Genomic DNA, 17,454 nt, shown 5'->3' with positions numbered 1-17,454 from the left:
AAGAAAAGAAAAAAAAAAAAAAACAAGAAACGAAAAACATCTGTAAGTCCATGAAAACCCAGAACTGAAAAGCTGCTCGGCATGGTAAAGAAAACCTCCATGCATGCCAACTATATGAAATATATTTCATGCCAATATATTTCCGATTTTAACAATTCCAGCCCCTGCTGCAGGTTGAAAACTGTAGCCCCTTGGATTAGGAATTAATGGGGGAAAGGAAATAATGCTCATGGGTCTTAAAAACTCCTTCCTTCCACTTGGAGAGATGGGGGGAGACAGCAGGAAGAGGGCTCAGTTCTGGGAGTTCACATTCTGGCTTTGACGAGGACATGCTATGTGACCTTGGGCAAGTCTCACCCCCTTTCCGAGCCTTGATCTCCTGGCTACGCAATGCATGACTGGATCAGAGCCTGGGTCACAATCCAGACGCTGCAGGCCAAATGCTATTGCCAGGCTCTCTCAGCATAGCAGAAGTTCTAGCCACCTTTGGTCTGTGTTTCCACCAGACAACAGCAATTGGCTGACCTGACTGGTGGCCACCTCCATAGACGGAACATGTGTGCTATATAGTCTGTTACAATCCCCATCCCAACCCACTGGGTTACATCCAATCTACTCACTCACTTCTTTCACCTGCCCTGCAGGCACCCATGTTTGACACCCTGGGTTGGTGTCTACTGACATTCAGTGGTGGGGCTCCAACATGCAGCGACTCTATATCCAACTTCCAAAGGAGGTCCTAGCACACCTTACAGCAAAAGTCTACATCCTGCACTCCCAATTCCAGGTTCTATAGAGGAGAGGGTAAAATTGGGAGAGATAATGATGGTGGTAGTGGTGGTTTTAAATTCCAATTTAGTAGAAGAAAAAAAAGAAAGAAAGGAAGGAAGGGGGGGAGGGAAGGAGAAAGGAAGGAAGAAAACAAGAGTAACTAAACCAAAAAAACTAAAACTATCCAAAATAAAGCAAGAAAGGGGGAAAAAAAGAAGCATTAAAAAAAAAAGAGGACAAATAAAAAAATTTTATAAAGGTGGTAGAAACAAGATCAAATATATCAATAAATAAATATAAGTAGACTAAATAAACTCTCCTGTTCAAAGATAGAGACTGACAGGACAGATTTTAAAACTTTAACTTCATACTGCTTACAAAAGAAGTATCTAAAATCTAAGGGTACGATACAGATGGCCAACAAACACATGAAAAGATGCTCAACGTCACTAATTATTAGAGAAATGCAAATAAAATTATAATGAGGTATCACCTCACACCGGTCAGAATGGCCATCATCAAAAAATCTACAAACAATAAATGCTGGAGATGGTGTGGAGAAAAGGGAACCCTCTTACGCTGTTGGTGGGAAGGTATCAATAAACTGATACAGCCACTAAGGACAACAGTATGGAGGTTCGTTAAAAAACTAAAGGCAGAACTACCAGAACTACTGTATGACCCAGCAATCCCACTCCTCGGCATGTACCTGGAGAAAAACATAATTCAAAAAGATACATGCACCCCGATGTTCACTGCAGCACTATTTACAATAGCCAGGACATGGAAGCAACCTAAGTGTGCATCAACAGAAGAATGAATAAAGAAGATGTGGTACATATATACAATGGAATTATTCAGCCATAACAAGGAACGAAATTGTGCAATTTGCAGAGACGTGGATGGACCTAGAGACTGTCGTACAGAGTGAAGTAAGTCAGAAAGAGAAAAACAAATATCGTACAATATCGCTTATATGTGGAATCTAGAAAAATGACAGAGATGAACTTATCTGCAAAGCGGAAATAGAGACACAGACGTAGAGAACAGATGTACGGGTATGGGGAGGGGGGTGGCAGGGGGAAAGGAGGGGTGGGATGAATTGGGAGATTGGGATTGACATATATACACTACTATGTATAAAATAAATAACTAATGAGAACCTACTGTATAGCACAGGGAACTCTACTCAGTGCTCTGTGGCGACCTAAATGGTAAGGAAATCCAAAAAAGAGGGGATATATGTATGCATATAGCTGATTCACTTTGCTGCACAGCAGAAACTAACACAACATTGTAAAGCAACTATACTCCAATAAAAATTAATTTTAAAAAAATCTAAGGGTACAGAATTGTTAATAGTAAGAGGATGAAATAAGATATATCATGAAAAGACTAATCAAAAGAAACCTATGGTAGCTTATTAATATTGAACAAAACAGACTTTGAAACAATAAAAATAGCTCATACTTACTAGGTACTTATAAGCCCTTTATAGGTATTATTTCATTTAATCTTCACAATAACCAATGATAAGGCACTATCTGATAGAGGCGCAAACTGAGGCACAGAGAGTTTGTCATTTCTCAAAGAGGTAATACTAGTAAGAGGAGGAGTTCGGATCAATAAAAATAAAAATCATTACATTATTAGAGTAGCTAACATTTACCAAGCATGACTGACTATACCTAGTAAAATGCAAAGTGCTCTCATGGGTTTTCTCAGGCATTGTCTCATTGATCTTTGCAGCAAGCCTCGGGGGGAGCGACTTTACAGATAGGGTAATGGGGGCACAGAGAGGTTCAGCAACTTGCCCTCAGTCACACAGCTAAGAAGAGGTGGAGCTGGATTTTCAAACTTAGACTCTTAACCATCACGCAGAGCGCGGCAGAGAGCAGAATGCAGGCAGGACCCCGAGGAAGAGTGGTCTGGGAGGGCCCCTAGTAAGATCAGGAATCGGAGCTTGGCTTTGAAAGGGAGAGGAGAGAGCAGGTCCCCCACCGTGAGGGAGTCGAGCAGCCCGAGGCTATTGCTGCTCACCACACGGAAAGAGCCTGAATTGGGGCTGGTGCAGTCAGAGGTGCTGAAGCATCTGTGGGCAAGGTGTCAGCGCTCAGCCCAAGAGGCAAGATGCAGGGCGGGCACTGTGGTTGGGGGGAAGACGAGAGCGGGGGCAAAGCGGGCCACAGAAAAGAGACCTGTGACTTCCTGTGCCTTCTCGGCAAGACAGTAACAATGCCAGATCGCCAGCAGATTAGGAACTCACTTCGTAACATCAGGGTCAGAGAAGAATTCCAAAGAGATGACCTGAGGTAGCCAGAATGAAGAGAAAGAACTCTGGCAAATCAACACAAAAGACAACTATCCAACAGAAAATGAGCAAATGACGTGAAGAGGCATTTCTCATAAAATGCCTCTGTCTCCACTGCCACCACCCTGGTCCAGTCACCTCCTGCCTGGACCACTCGTATCAACGCCTCCCTGGTCTCCCCGCCCCTCGCCTCCACCCTCATCACCCTACCGTCCCTTCTCCACAAACAGCCTGGGGGATCCCGTGAGAACTAAGATCCTGTCCCTCCTCTGCTCAAAACCTTCCCACGGTGCCCACCTCACTCAGAGCAGACAAAGACCCCACAAGGCCCCACATAATCCGGGCCCATCACCTCTCTAACCTCACTCCCCGACTCTCTCCCTCAGGTCCTCCTCTCTGGTCACACGGGCCTCCTCACTGTTCCTCAAATGCACTCCTGCCTCAGGGCCTTTGCACTGGCTCTTCCCTCTGTCTGGAAGACTCTTCCCCCAGGTACCTGTATGGCCCCCTTCCTCACCTCCTTGAGGTCTTGGCACAAATGTCATTTTCTCCATCCATCACTCCTGGACCTTACTAACCCTGATATTTTTTTTTCCATAGTATTCATGCCATCTAAACAAGTATATACATTTCTTATTCATTCATTTGTTGTCTGTTTCTACCCCCCCCCCCCAGTAGAATGTCAGACCACAGAAGAAGGGATTTGGGCAGTTTTTGTTCACTTTGTATCTCCAGCACCTACTATAATGCCTGACATATAATAGCTGCTCAATAAATGGTTGGTAAATGAATGAACGGCTCCAAAAACCCTAGACACTGCAGCACCCACTGTGGCTCCCCTCCTGGAGATAATCAGGAAGACGGAAAGAGATTTGTTAAGAAACTACTAGTCTCACGGTGTGATTCACTGTGCTTGGTGTTATCTTCTCCCCTCTCCCACCACCCACCCCACGTAAAGTTTCCTCCTGTGCCACCTAAAATCCTTTGGTGAGCTGTGAGCGGTACACGTCCCACACTCTGGGAAACACACCACTCCCCAGTCATCCCCCTGCACCAAGAACTGATGCCGACACCTCCTTAGTGATGGACCACGGGCCATCCCCAGGGGCACCACACTCCTGACGGCCAAGGAGACAGAGGTAACAACCAAAATGGCAAGGTCCTCACACTGTGTGTAGGTGACAGCTGCATCACCCAAAGACAGACGTGGGAGGTGCAGAAGACACCGGAGCCTATGCAGGCTCCCGAGGCTACACCCTGAGCAGAGATCCTGCAAAAGCATCCCTGACACGACCCCTCTGCAGCTGCTGTCCCAGAAGATGGCTCCCAGGACGTGCCCAGTTTGGGCCCAGAATGTTTGATCTGGCCATTTACGGAGATGAGGACGAGGCGGTAGGTGGGAGGGGAGACAGGTCTGGGGGAAGGGGAGAGCCAAGCGTTTGGTTTGGGATATGGTAGGTAGAAGGTGCCTGTGAGACTTTCAAGCGGAGAAGTCAAGTGGGCAGGAGAACAAGACCAGGTTTAGGCGAGAGATCCAGGCTGGAAGTCATTGGACAGAGACAGGGTCTAAAGCCATGGGAATGTCCACCTAGAAACTTCTACGTGGATGTTCACAGCAGCATTATTCATAATCTCCAGAAAGTGGAAACAACCCAAGCGCCCATCAACTGATGAACGGATAAACAAAACATGGTATACCCACACAATGGAATATTATTCCGCCACAAAAAGGAATAAAGTGGTGATGTATACCACAACATGGATGAACCCTGAAAACACTGTGCTAAATGAAAGAAGCCAGACACAAAAAGCTACATATTATATGATTCCACTCATATGAAATGCCCAGAGTAGGCAAATTCACAGAGACAGAAAGTAGATGAGTGCTTGCCAGGGGCTGCAGGGAGGAGGGAAAAGGGAAGTGACTGTTCGTGGATCCAGAGTTTCTCTTGGGGGTGATGCAAATGTTCTAAAATTACTGTGGTGATGGTTGCACAACTTTGGAATATACTTTAAAAGGGGGGTGGGGCATGGAATGGATGAGGCCACCGCAGGTGCAAATCTGGATAGAAAAAAGGCCCATGGACTGAGCCCACCTACACTTGGAGGCCTGGAAGGTGAGGAATCAGCAAAGGAGACTGAAAGGAAGGGGTCGGAGAGGCAGGAGACAAAGGGAACAGGGGACTGGAGGGGAAGCTGCCCCTTTAGACAGATGTGCCCCTCCTGTTTGCCCTCTGCCGGCCTCAACCCGCTTCCATTACATACCAGGCCCTTGTGGGTCCAGTCCGAGACTGAAGCTCCCAGGGACGGGCACCGGGTCTGTCTTGCTCACGACTGTGGCCCTGAGCCATGCCAGCAGCTGGTGCGCACGCCAGTGAGATCTGCACGTCACCAGGCAATAACTAGAAGGGTCCGTGACAGTGGGTCTCCCCTCGGGCACTTGCCATTTGAGCACCAGGGGCATCACCCCAAACCTGAATCACTTTCTGGGAAACGTTGATGGAAAACTCAGCAAAGCCTGAAAATGCCAACTGGCTATCCCAGACCTGGGCTGAAGGCTGAAATAGAATGTTCTGGCTATTCTTAGGCAATGTTTCAAGTTCAGCTTTTTGGGGCTATTCCCAAAGAGACTTTCATTTTCGCCTCGTCCCCCTTCCCACCCAGGCTCCTCGACCCTGTTCGCCTACTCAATTCAAAGTTCAGCTCAAACAAGGGGGCTCAGAAGGCCACAGGGACATCTGCGAGGGCGTCAGAATTGGAGGGGGTGTGGGCAGGACTGAAGGTTCGGGCTCAGCTGCCCCAAGCTCATAGGATCATCTTTGAAAATCCACTGGAAAATGTGACAGAAAAAAGGAACTCGGGAGGGGTACGTAGAGTTCCCCTCAATCCCAGCTGTTTTCTGATGCAAACATTCCAGCTGTGGGTGCCAAAGGCCAGGACACTCTGAGCAATTCTGTCAGGCGGGGAGCATGGCATGTCCCCACAGGAATCTCAGGCCCTGCTGGCAGGTGCCCCAGTGCTCTCTGAGCCCCGGATAAACACAGCTGGAGATGGAGGAAACGGGACGTGTAAACAGCCATTTGGTCTGGAGGAAAACTCACAGTTCCGTTTCCTCATTGTTTCCTGTGGGCAGTTATTCCTCTATCAATTGCCAGCGGGCTCTCTCTCTCTCTCTCTCTCTCTCTCTCTCTCTCTCTCTCTCTCTGCTCTCCTGGGAATCCAGAGCCCAGGAATCTCACCGGGCCAGACTGTGGCCCCTGGGGCTGAGCAGGCCTCGGAAACACCTGGACTTCACATCGAGAGCTTAGAGTCCGCCAGGACATACAGGTCCAGCCCCAGTGGGGGGGGGGGGGTTCCCCAAAATACATTATATGTATATGTATATTCCCCAAATTATACGTATAATGTTATACATATAATTTATACACATGTACATAATTTATACATTTATACATATTATACGTATAATGCTATATATGTATAACATACATAATGTTATACATATATAACATTATACGTATAATGTATATTCCCCAAAATACATTACGGAAACTGCCACTCCAAGTGGCCACTGGGATACCAGACTTTCCCAAGATCCAGAAACCAAAGTGTTAATACCTAGGGAACCTTGGCTGGGGTCTGGGGCTATAGCTGGCGATTCTTCCAATGGGTCAGATATTCAAGGTTTTGAAACCCAGGAAAGAAGGAGCAAACTAGCCACCAAGCCACAAAACACAAGGCCACCAACCTTCCCAGACCCCCACCTAGGGAACTGAGAAGGTCAGCATCCCCGACACCCCAGCACTTCGGCGGCTTAACTCTCCAAAGTGCTTCTCAACAGGCAGTGTAGCCTGATGGTTAGGGCGCAGAACTCTAGAATCAGACTGCCCAGGTTCCAATCATGGCTCCTCCTGCTTACCTAACGTGAGACCTTGAACGGGCCACTTCCCTCATCTGTGCCTCTGTGCCTCATCTCTAAAACGGGGCTGATCACAGTGACTACTTCACTGAGTTGCTATAAGAATTAAGTAAATAAAGGTTTAATCATCATATCAACCCTATCAGTACTATTAATACAAACACTGTATTACAGACAGGGAAACTGAGGCCCAGGGAAGTGACTTTCCCAAGGTTAAGCAGCCAGTAAATGGCAGAGCTAGAATTCAAACCCAGACAGCCTGTGACTGCAAAGCCTGGCTCTAATCCAGGGGTCAGCAAATTTTTTCTGTAAATGGGCAGACTGCAAATATTTTAGGCTCTGCTGGCCACATCTGGTCTCTGTCACATATTCTTCTTTGCTTGTTTTGGGGGCTTTTTTAACAACCCTTAAAAAAATGTAAACACCATTCTTAGCTCATGGATTGTACAAAAACAGCCCATGGGCTGGGTCTGGCTCACAGGCCACAGTTTTGCCAACCCCTGCCCTAAACCACTGCAGAATACTACCTCTTAAATGCCGGCAACTGATTCAAGTTTGGAAAACACACCAAACAAATCAAGTGAAGCACATCTGCAGGTCCACTGCAGTCCACAGGTTACCAATTTACAAGTTCCACCTGGAGCTTCTTCAGCACCAAGATGAAGAGCTAAGCTACTTATGGCATTTCCAACACCTGTCTGGGGATCAAAGCAGCTGCAAGAACAACTGCAGATGGTTCTTTCAGCTCCCTGGGAGGCATAAACAGCAGCAGGCCAGAGGAGGCGCAGGGAGAGCTGGGTCCCACCACCCACAGATATGCATGTTAAAGGCCTGTGTTCACAGGCAGAGCTGATGGCCCCCACGAGGGTCTTGTCAAACACTGTCTCCAGCAGAAAGGCAAGTTCAAGAATCCCTAGTACTTTTCCCCTCCCCTCTCCCTTTCAGCTCATGGAGCAAAGATGCATGTGGCCCCAGTGAGCAGGTGCATGAATGAGGCACCACCAGCCAAATTAATCCACCAGCAGGGACCCCAGGAAACAGCTGTCAGACAGAAGACCTTCAGGATGGAGCCAGGGTAGGCTCAGGCCAACGGCCACCGTCTCCAAGGGCGGAAAAGCCTGGGCTGAAAGCAGTGGGTGGCGGCAGAGCCATCCACCCAGCTGGAGATCTGCCTGGAAGCTGACTCTGAAGTTGAGGATTGAGACTTCTTGGGCCCTCCCACAAGCAGCACATCTTCCCCTGGTCTGCCTGACCAAGACTAAGTCAAATGTGGCTGGGTGGGGAGGGAGACAGCAGGTGTGTCGATGGCTCTGGTTTGTCCCCCCAGCATCTGCACCTGCACCCCTCTTCCACCAAGAGCCCAGATCTGGGTGAGGGGGTCCCTCTCTCTCCATCACTGGACTTTTGGCCTGTGGGATCCAGTGACTGGTGGGAGCGCATGACACAAGTCTGTGCCAATCAGAGCTTGCTTGCTCAGGGTTGATTGGTTCAGGGGTGGAGCACCCGACTGTGGTCTCAGCCAATCAGAACACGACACTGTCCTGCTCACTGTCACTGGACTGTATCTCAGCCAATCAAAGCACAACACTACCCAGCTCATAGTGATTGGGTCAGGGGTAGATGCAAGTCCAAGCATATGAGAGGAGGGCAAACAGCACAAGCAAAGGCTTCCTGTAATTGGTTCAAATTAAAGCACATGACTCAGGCCCAAAGCATTCCTAATATTGCATTCTCCTCACAGATGACCAAAGCCTGAGTGACTCTCAGGACTTCTGTCAGAGCTACTGGAAGAGAGGCTCACTCTTTCCCATTGTCTTTGAACTTGAGAGGGTGCAAAGCCACAGTAACTACAGCCATCTGCTACCATGCTGAAAATAAGAGCTGAAAGGTGGGAAGCAGAATTGAACCAGGGAGAAAGAGGCAGGGTCCTGGCCTGGATGCAGCCTGGCCCAAAACCGATGCTGCCCCTAAACTTCTCAGCTACCTGAACTAACAAGTTTTATTTTTTTTGATTAAGCCAGGCAAAGCTGAATTTTCTGTCGCTTCAAAATCGGGGAAAGGAACAGGGGGAACGTCTCACCTTGAGGAGGAGGGGGTACTTGCAGATCCTCTGAATAGGAGATAACAGGTAGCCCTCCAGAGGGATGTCCGTGGTCTTCCGGCCTCCCAGGAGCATGCAGCTCTGAAAAGGGACAGGAGACCTTCGTTAGAACCCACCAAGGACAGCAAAGGAATTTGGCCACCCTCAAATAATCACGGGAAGCACTCTCAAAATGCAGCTAAAGACAATCACTTTGGAAGCAACTTAACAATACCTAGGGGAGGAAGAAATGTGTATATTCTACAACCCAGCACAAAGCCTAGATCAGAGGCTGGCAAACTATTGCCCGTGGGCCAAATCCTGCCTACTCCCTGTTTTGGCAATTAAATTTTTACTGGAACACAGCCATACCCATTTGTTTACACAATGTCCATGACTGCATCTGAGAGCTGAGTAGTTGTAACAAAGACCTTATAGTTGCAAAACCTAAAATATTTACTATCTGGCCTTTTACAGAAAAGTCTGCCAACCTTCATTCTACAGAAACTCACACACATGCACAGGACACAGGAACATGGACACTCAAAACTGCCTTGTTTGAAACAGCAAAAAGTGGAAAGCAACCTAAATATCCATCAACTGGAGAATGAAAAATGTTTGCAGCAGATTTCCACAATGGTACACTACGCAGTGGTGAAAATGGGAGAACTAAAGCTATGTATAGCAATGTGGGTGAACCTCAAAAACACGCTCTTGAGCAAAAAAGGAAAACAAAAGGATATGTATGGTGTGAACCCATTTACATAAACCTTTTAATGACACACAAAACAAAACTAGGCATTGTTTATGGAGAACCTATCGGTAGTAAAGTAGAAAGTAATGCATGGGAAAGAAGTGTACCAAGTTACATGTCTATGGTCTCCCACCACGCCCCTCACAGTCCTGGGTCCCTAGGGCTCACTGTGTGCCCAATGTATGAATGAATGAATGAACAGACTAATGAATGAATGAATGGACTAATGAATGAATGAACAAACTGCCAGCACATCCAGCAATGAAGGGGTCTCAGCCTTCCGCCTCAACACCATGCTAGCAGAATGGAAATGGAACAGGACTCTTGGGAAAAGGGATTCCCATCCAATCATTTATTCATTCATTCATTCTCCAAATACACATTGTATGCTTACTATGTGCTGGGCACAGTTCCAAGCACTGGGGAACTGCCCAGCAAAGCAGACAATTTCCCTGCTTATAGTCAAGGTAAAATAAGACCAGAGAACATTTACCGTGTGCTTACCATGCCTAAGGCTCTGTGCCTTGTGTTTCACCCATAGGTAAAGTTCATCCTCACAGCCCTAGAATAAGCAAGATCCCTATTCCAGATGGGCAAACTGGCACTCAAAGCCAGAAGCACTGGCCAAAGTCTCAGAGCTAAGTCCTCTGCCTCTCGGGGATCTTTGGGGACCCTCTCCTTAGAGAAATAGTCCCAGGGACCCTGGGTCCCTGCTCTAGCAGGAGCTGCATGGCTCCCAGCCCCACATCCAGCCCTGGCACAGATGGGGGATCAGGGCTGCAGCAGCTGGGATGTGCCAGGTCCCACACTGCTCACACTCAGGCCTTTGTCCTCCAAGCCAGCGCTCCCCACAAGCTGCCCTGATGATGTCAGCTCCAGGCAGAGAGAGGGAGCCTGGGAGTGGGGTGTGCTTTCCAGACGCCTCCAGGGCTTGGCTGGAGAAAGGCCTGCCTCTTTGTCCAGGATCAAGAAGTTTTCACAGGACTGTCACAGCCACCAATTCCTCTTCACCCCAAACACCCTAGATTTGCATTTAAAAAGAAAAAAAAAAAAAAAAAAAAGCAAGCACACACAGAGCTATTCACTATTCTAATAAGATTATGCCCCAGGCACTATGGGAAGAACTTTTGAGAATCCTCTCTTTAAACCATCCTAATTTCACAGAATTGATTCAGGTGAGGTGTCATCCTCATCCTCTTCCCAACCTCCTAATGGCAGCCATGCCCCTGGGTCGTCCTTTCCATCCACACTCATTCCCCGCTGACCTCATCCAGACCCATCACTTTCACCACTTTAACCATCCTTTACGCAGAAACACTCAGCTTTCTATCTCCAGCCTGGCCCCTCCCTTCCCAAAACCCGAGACTCACATCTCTGATTCTAGGCCCAAATCCCCACCTGGACATCTAACAGGCATCCTTAAACCTCACACATCCAAAAGGGAATTTTTTTTTGGCCACACCCCGCAGCTTGCAAAATCTTAGTTCCCCAACCAGGGATCGAATCCGGCCTCAGCAGTGAAAGCGCTGAGTCCTAACCACTGGACTGCCAGGGAATTCCCCAAAAGGGAATTTTTTAATTTATCTCTCCTACCTGCTCCTACCCAACCTTCACCATTTCAGGAAATTGTACCTCCATTCTTACAGTTGTTTGGGCCCTAAGCCCTGGAGACATCTTTGATTCTTCCCATTCGTTAATACCCCAAAGCCAGCCACATGGCACATCGTGTCAGCTGGACAATCAGACTCTGTGTAAATCCAACCACCTCTCAAAGCACTACCGCCCCACCCTCACCACCGTCATCTCCTGCCTGGACCATTGCAGCAGCCCCAGAGTGGGTTGAATAGTGTCCCCCCAAATGCCATGTCCACCCGGAAACTCAGAATGTGACCTTATTTGGAAATAAGGTCTTTACAGATATAATTAGTCCAATTAAGATGAGGTCATTCTCATTCCGGATTAGGGTGGGCCTGAAATCAACAGGCTCCGTGTCCTTATAAGAAGAGGACAGGACACAGAGAAGGCAGCTGTGTGAAGAGGGAGGCGGAGACTGGAGTTCTGGTTCCACAAGGCAAGAAACACGTGAGGCCACCCGAAGCTGGAAGAGGAAAGGCAGGACCCTTCCCCGGAGCCTTCGGAGGAAGCAGAGCCCTGCTGACACCTTGATCTCAGACTTCGGGCCTCAGAACTGTGAGAGAATAAATTCTGTTTTAAGCCACACAGTTTGTGGTCATTGTCACAGCAGCCCTGGGAAACTCACACAAGCCTCCACCCTGGTCTCCTTGCTCCTACCCTCACACGGCCAAGGGGAGCCGCTCAAAATGCAAATTAGTTCACATCATTCGTCTGCTCAAAACCATCCCACGGTTTGCCATCCCACTCAGACTAAAATTGAATATTCTATTGAAAGTACTGTCACATGCTCCAACCTGGACGAACCTCACAGACATTATGTTGAGCGAAAGAAGGCAGACACAAAAGCCTCCTGTGTGATTCCATTCGTGAAACATTCTAGAACAGGCAAACCTAACCTTTAGTGAGAGAAATCAGCATAGAGGTTACCTCTGGCTGCACAGAGGGGCATGCCTGGGAAAGGGCACAGGGTGCCTTCCGGAGTGAACCTTCTGGAGTGGAGTGTTCTAAATCTTGATCTCAGGGGGTGGTTCCACGGGTGCACACATACGCAAATATTCATTATGCTGTGAGTACATTCATCACACGTGCTACGCAGCAATAACATAGCTTTCTAAAACTCTCAGATTCATCCCATTGTCTAAATGCTCCTTCATTATCTGGCCTCTTTCAATCTTTCTGACCCCATGTCCTTCTACTTTTCCTCTCATACTCTCCAATCCAGCCACCCTGGCCTTCTTGCTATTCCTCAAACACACTAGGACCTCAGGACCTTTGCACTTGCAGGTCCTCTACCTAGAGTGCTTTCCCTCTAGATACTCCTTGCCTCTCTCACTTAACTTTACCCAGGTCTCTGCTTGAATGTCACCTAAGACACTGTGTTCCCAAAGAGCCATCTAAAATAGCAGCCACCACCCAAACTTGCTCAAAACTCCCGCCATCCTTAACTCACTTTATTTCCTGCAGAGAACTAAATGCCATGTGACATATCATGGAAGTCCCCTCTACGAGAATGGCCACTCCATGAGAGCAGGGACTTTTCTTGCCTTGGTCACTGTTGTATCGCCAGTACTTAGAATGATCCCTACCACTTGGTAGGTGCTCAAAACGAAGCTGGTGAATGAATAAATGAATCAATTATCCCCATTTTATAGACAAGAAACTGAGGCACAGAAAGACGAAGTCCCTGCCCCATCTCTCTGCTAGTGTACAGTACATCATGAATGGAAAGCCAGATTGTGTCTGTTCCCAATGCCTTAACATCCCATAATAGACTCGAGACAGCTCTTCTGCAGGTGGCCAGAAGCTGGGAGATGCCAGCAAGGAGGGAGACAGATGGCGTGTGTGCTGGCGCCCCATACCTCCTCCCCTTGCCCAATCCGGCCCAGCCCAGTTGCTGCCAGGAAAAGGGCAGCCTGGCCTACCAGGAAGACTGCAGGAGAGAGAGGAAGGAAAAAAGAAGAAGTGAAGCGCTTCCTTCCCGCACCCCTGCAAACACCTTCTGGGCATCTTCCTGCCTCCCAAGACACAGCTGAGTCCAGACGGTGGGACTCAGGGAGCCCAAGCCTGGGCAGCAGGACCACTGCAGAGCGGTGCTGCCTCAAAGTCCCGGACCAACCACAGAAATGTGGCCGCGTGTGTGACTTTACACTACCAGACTTATCTTTGCTTTGTGCCCAGACTCTTACGAATATAAGTGAAAAACCAGAAATGTAAAGATGCAGATACCAACAAAAAATGCACCAGTCCTGAACACCTAAGACGCTTGAGACAAAAGTGGCAATCAGCTGGCCAAGCTCCCCTGCCTCAGATGCTTACTGGAAGTGGGCCAAGCAACACGAACTCACATTTTGAATCAAAATCCTGGAAATATTTTCTTGGAGACTGTGCATTAGGGAGAAGTGCAGTTAAGAATTGTACTATATAGTTTAGCTCTCTGGGCACAGGGTTAAGACTCCTTATGCCATGGCAGTTAACTGTTCTACTTTTGTGTGCTGAATTCTGTGTGTGCCGCTGGGAAATAAAACAGCATGGGGGCTCAGGGGGTGGGTGGTCTGTGACTGAATGAGCAGGGAATTTAGAGGCGAAAGACGGAGACTTGAACCCATGAGAAGCTCAATCACTTTTCAAGTATGTACTCTCAGGAAGTCACTTAATATTTTGGAGTCGTCAAAACCACCTGTGGCAAAGGCTATGTGGTGTCCCTGAATGTATTCTTCTTCCAAAGCGACACAATTTTCAGCTGGGCACAGGGCTGCCCAGAATAAAGCCTACATTTCCCAGCCTCCCTTGCAGCTAGGTGTGGCCACATGACTAAGTTCTGGCCAACAGGATATCAGCAGATGTGTGCAGCTTCCTACTGTGCCCTTAAAAGGGGAGGGGCAGGCCCTCCTTCCCACCCTTCCTGCATCCCACCACCTGGAGTGTGGAAGGGGTGAGAAGTCGTCTTAGACCATGTCAATGAGGGCACATACTAGGGCACTGGCCCCTGACACTGGGACCCCCATACCACCCCCAGACTGCCTACTTCCATGTTCTTAACATGGAAGAGAAATAAATGTCTACCTTGTTTAGACCACTGTTACTTGGGATGTCTGTAAGGCAGACAAATGTATACCTCAACTCATACACAACAGACAGTGGCCGGTAAAGCTCCAAGGAGATCACAAATGAGAACCTGTTTTATACACAAGTGAATCGTGCGATTGTAGGAAAGACCATCATGGGTGTCTATGGTTTTGCCTGACCAACGTCCATTCCCAACTTACTTCCACAAGTGCAAACCAACATCTTTTAGGGATCCACCCACAGCCTTAAGGCCTGTAGTATGAATGTAGTTGACCCCGCCCTCCAGCTCCAGAAGTGACCAATCCGAGCACCAGCCAATCCCTCTGTCTACAGCAACTGGTTCACGGATATGGTCTTGAGCCAAGCTGAGCCAATGAGCATCAGACCCAGAATTTTTGTTGTTACCATTAGAAAAGAGGAGCCCTCTTTATCCTGGAGTTGCTCGGCTATGAGAGGTATAAGCGTGGAGCCACTGGAGGCTACGTTGCCACCACATGGGGAGAGCCTGCCTGGGAATGGAGCCAAGGTGAGAAAAGCAGAACCAAGAGACACACTCCTGATGATGTCACTGGAACACCCAGATTCTGCTGTACCTGAAGCTCTCTCAGGTCTTAAACTTTCCAAGAAAGTGAACCAGTAAATTTTTTTTTTTTTCCTTAAGCCAATTTTAACCAGATTTTCTTTCACTCATAATTAAATAATACTAATAATATTGAATACAATTATTACTACTATTGTTATCAGTCTTATCAGGATCATTACTTTAGAACAGGAATTGGCAAATTTGGCCCTAGAGCCAATCCAGCCCTCTATGCCTATTTTTATAAATAAAGTTTTACTGGAATACAGCCATGCTCATTTCTTACATATTACTTATGGCTGTTTTCATGCTACAGCAGCAGAGTAGAGTCGTGATGACAGGGCTGTACGATGCAAAAAGGCAAAAATTATTCACTATCTAGCCCTTTACAGAAAACATTTGCGATACCTGCTGTACACAGATTGCCCTAGCTGAGGAAGGGATCGGGTACCATGGGTCTGTGTAGATTCACAAGGCTGAGGCAGAGAGGAAGGGAGAAGCAGGGGTGACGGTTAACTCACCAAAAGGAAGGCCCGCACGGTGGGGATCTTGTTCAGCTCCACAAGCAGACGCAGGGCCTTCTCGTGGTTGCTGCAATATTCTTCATAAACGCAGAACTTGTCCTTCTGCAAGACAAGGACAGAGCCTGTGGGAGACAGGTCACGGCAGGAAGGCAGACACTCTGAGATGTGCGGACGCCTGGGCCAGCAGGCCCGGGAGGAAAGGCCTACCCCACACCCTGACCCCGAGACATACCCACCAGGCGGGATTTCAGATGAAGTCGCTCCCACTCGCTACAGGCCTCTCAGCCTCCACTCTTGCCCCAGTTCTGCACCCAGTGACCTCTCAGGAAGCAGCAGGGCCCAGGGTCAAGTACACAGACTCAAGCCAGGCAGCCTGGGCTTGAACCCTGGCTGTGCATTTCCAGCTGTGAACTTGGGCAAGTTACCGGACCTCTCTATGCCTTGGTTTCCTCATCTGTTAAGGTGGAGTTAATTATAGTCCCTAACTCATGGGATTGTTACTGAAATTAAATGATTTAACAGGTGAGGTTTCAGCATACAAGAAGTGCTCAATAAATGTCTTTAGAATCAAAACACAAGTCAGGTTGTGTCACCGCACTGCTTAAAACCCTCCAATGGTGTTCTATTACACTAGGAATGAAATCCAACACTTTATTATACCTTTCAAGGGCCAGACAATGTGACCCTGAGTTTCTCTGATCTCATCTCACTGGCCTTCTACCTGCTCCTTGAATTTGCCAAGCCTGTTCCTACCTCAGGGCCTTTGCTCTTGCTGTTCTTTCTACCTGGAACACTTTTGCCCAAAGCCTGGCTACTCCCCAGCATTCGGGTCTCAACTCAAATGCCACCTCCTCAAATGACCCCTGGACTACCCTAGCTAAAGTGGCCACTCAGGTGTACTCTATCACCCCCCCCACCCCTGTTCTTCATTTTCTTTATAGCATTCTCACAATCTGGAATTATCCAGATTATTTGTTCATCATCTGTCTTTTCCCACTTGGCAGTCGGCTCCCTGAAGGCAGTGACCACATCCTCTTGTTCACTGAGGTGTCCCCAGGTCCTAGCACAATGCCTGGCACACAGTAGGCCCTCAATAAATACTTACTAAATGAATGAACTCTACACACCTACTAGATGCAATGCCTTGTATATATGAACCAGAAGAGTCTAAATAAGACTCAGGAATTTGGGGGAACAAGTAGATCTCTGGTCACTGCCACACAGCAGTGGCACTGCTGAGGCAAGGGGATAGCTCTCTTGACCTCCAGATACCCCTGAGCCCAAAGCTGGACTCTTTCCAGCCTAGAGGTCACCTGTGAGTCACCAGGTCTGTAACCATCAGTCAGGGTTTCCGGGACTGAAAGGGACAGGAGCCATCTTAGTTAGCAGGAAGCTCCCCACTGAGCATACTCGGTTCCCAAAGGCTCACTGAACACCTCCCCCCAACCCACCAAACCCCAAACAAGGATGTCCTGGGGAAGGCCGCAGGACAGGAAGGGCTGAAGGTGGCTGAAGGGCCTTGACCTTGGGCTGTGGGGCGGCCAGGAGACCCCAAGAAGCTAAGGAAGGAAAAGGTGGGTCTGCAAAGTAAGCAGCTCGTCTTGCTTCTGCACAAGCCCCCAGTCATCCTGCCGGTGGGTGGCTGCAGGAAAGAGGAAACCAACGAGGAGAGAGAATGGGTTTCAGAATCAGTAAGACACCCCAACCCGGCCCAGCTCCCCCTGGGGCTCCGTGTACACCATCTGAGCAGATGCCCTGAGCAGCGAAGTGCCCACAGCCAGAGCCGATGGCCAACATGTAGTATGTACTGAGCA

General features: G+C 48.3%; 1 protein-coding gene across 2 annotated transcripts in view; it reads right to left on the bottom strand.

Annotated features, from left to right (window-relative positions):
* PREX1 (phosphatidylinositol-3,4,5-trisphosphate dependent Rac exchange factor 1) overlaps positions 1-17,454 on the bottom strand; it is a 192,537-nt gene that overhangs the window by 84,258 nt on the left and 90,825 nt on the right. For both annotated transcript variants that reach the window (XM_061210224.1, XM_061210225.1), the window contains exons 4-5: positions 15,638-15,742; positions 9,082-9,183 (exon numbers count right to left, since the gene is read on the bottom strand). In XM_061210224.1, the coding sequence (XP_061066207.1) occupies positions 9,082-9,183; positions 15,638-15,742 (207 nt within the window). The remainder of the gene's footprint in view (positions 1-9,081; positions 9,184-15,637; positions 15,743-17,454) is intronic.

This window comes from Eubalaena glacialis, chromosome 13 (assembly GCF_028564815.1).
Source record: "Eubalaena glacialis isolate mEubGla1 chromosome 13, mEubGla1.1.hap2.+ XY, whole genome shotgun sequence".
NCBI classification, from domain to species: domain Eukaryota; kingdom Metazoa; phylum Chordata; class Mammalia; order Artiodactyla; family Balaenidae; genus Eubalaena; species Eubalaena glacialis.
Note: the sequence above shows the minus strand (reverse complement) of the source record. Positions and strands in the feature narration are given on the sequence as shown.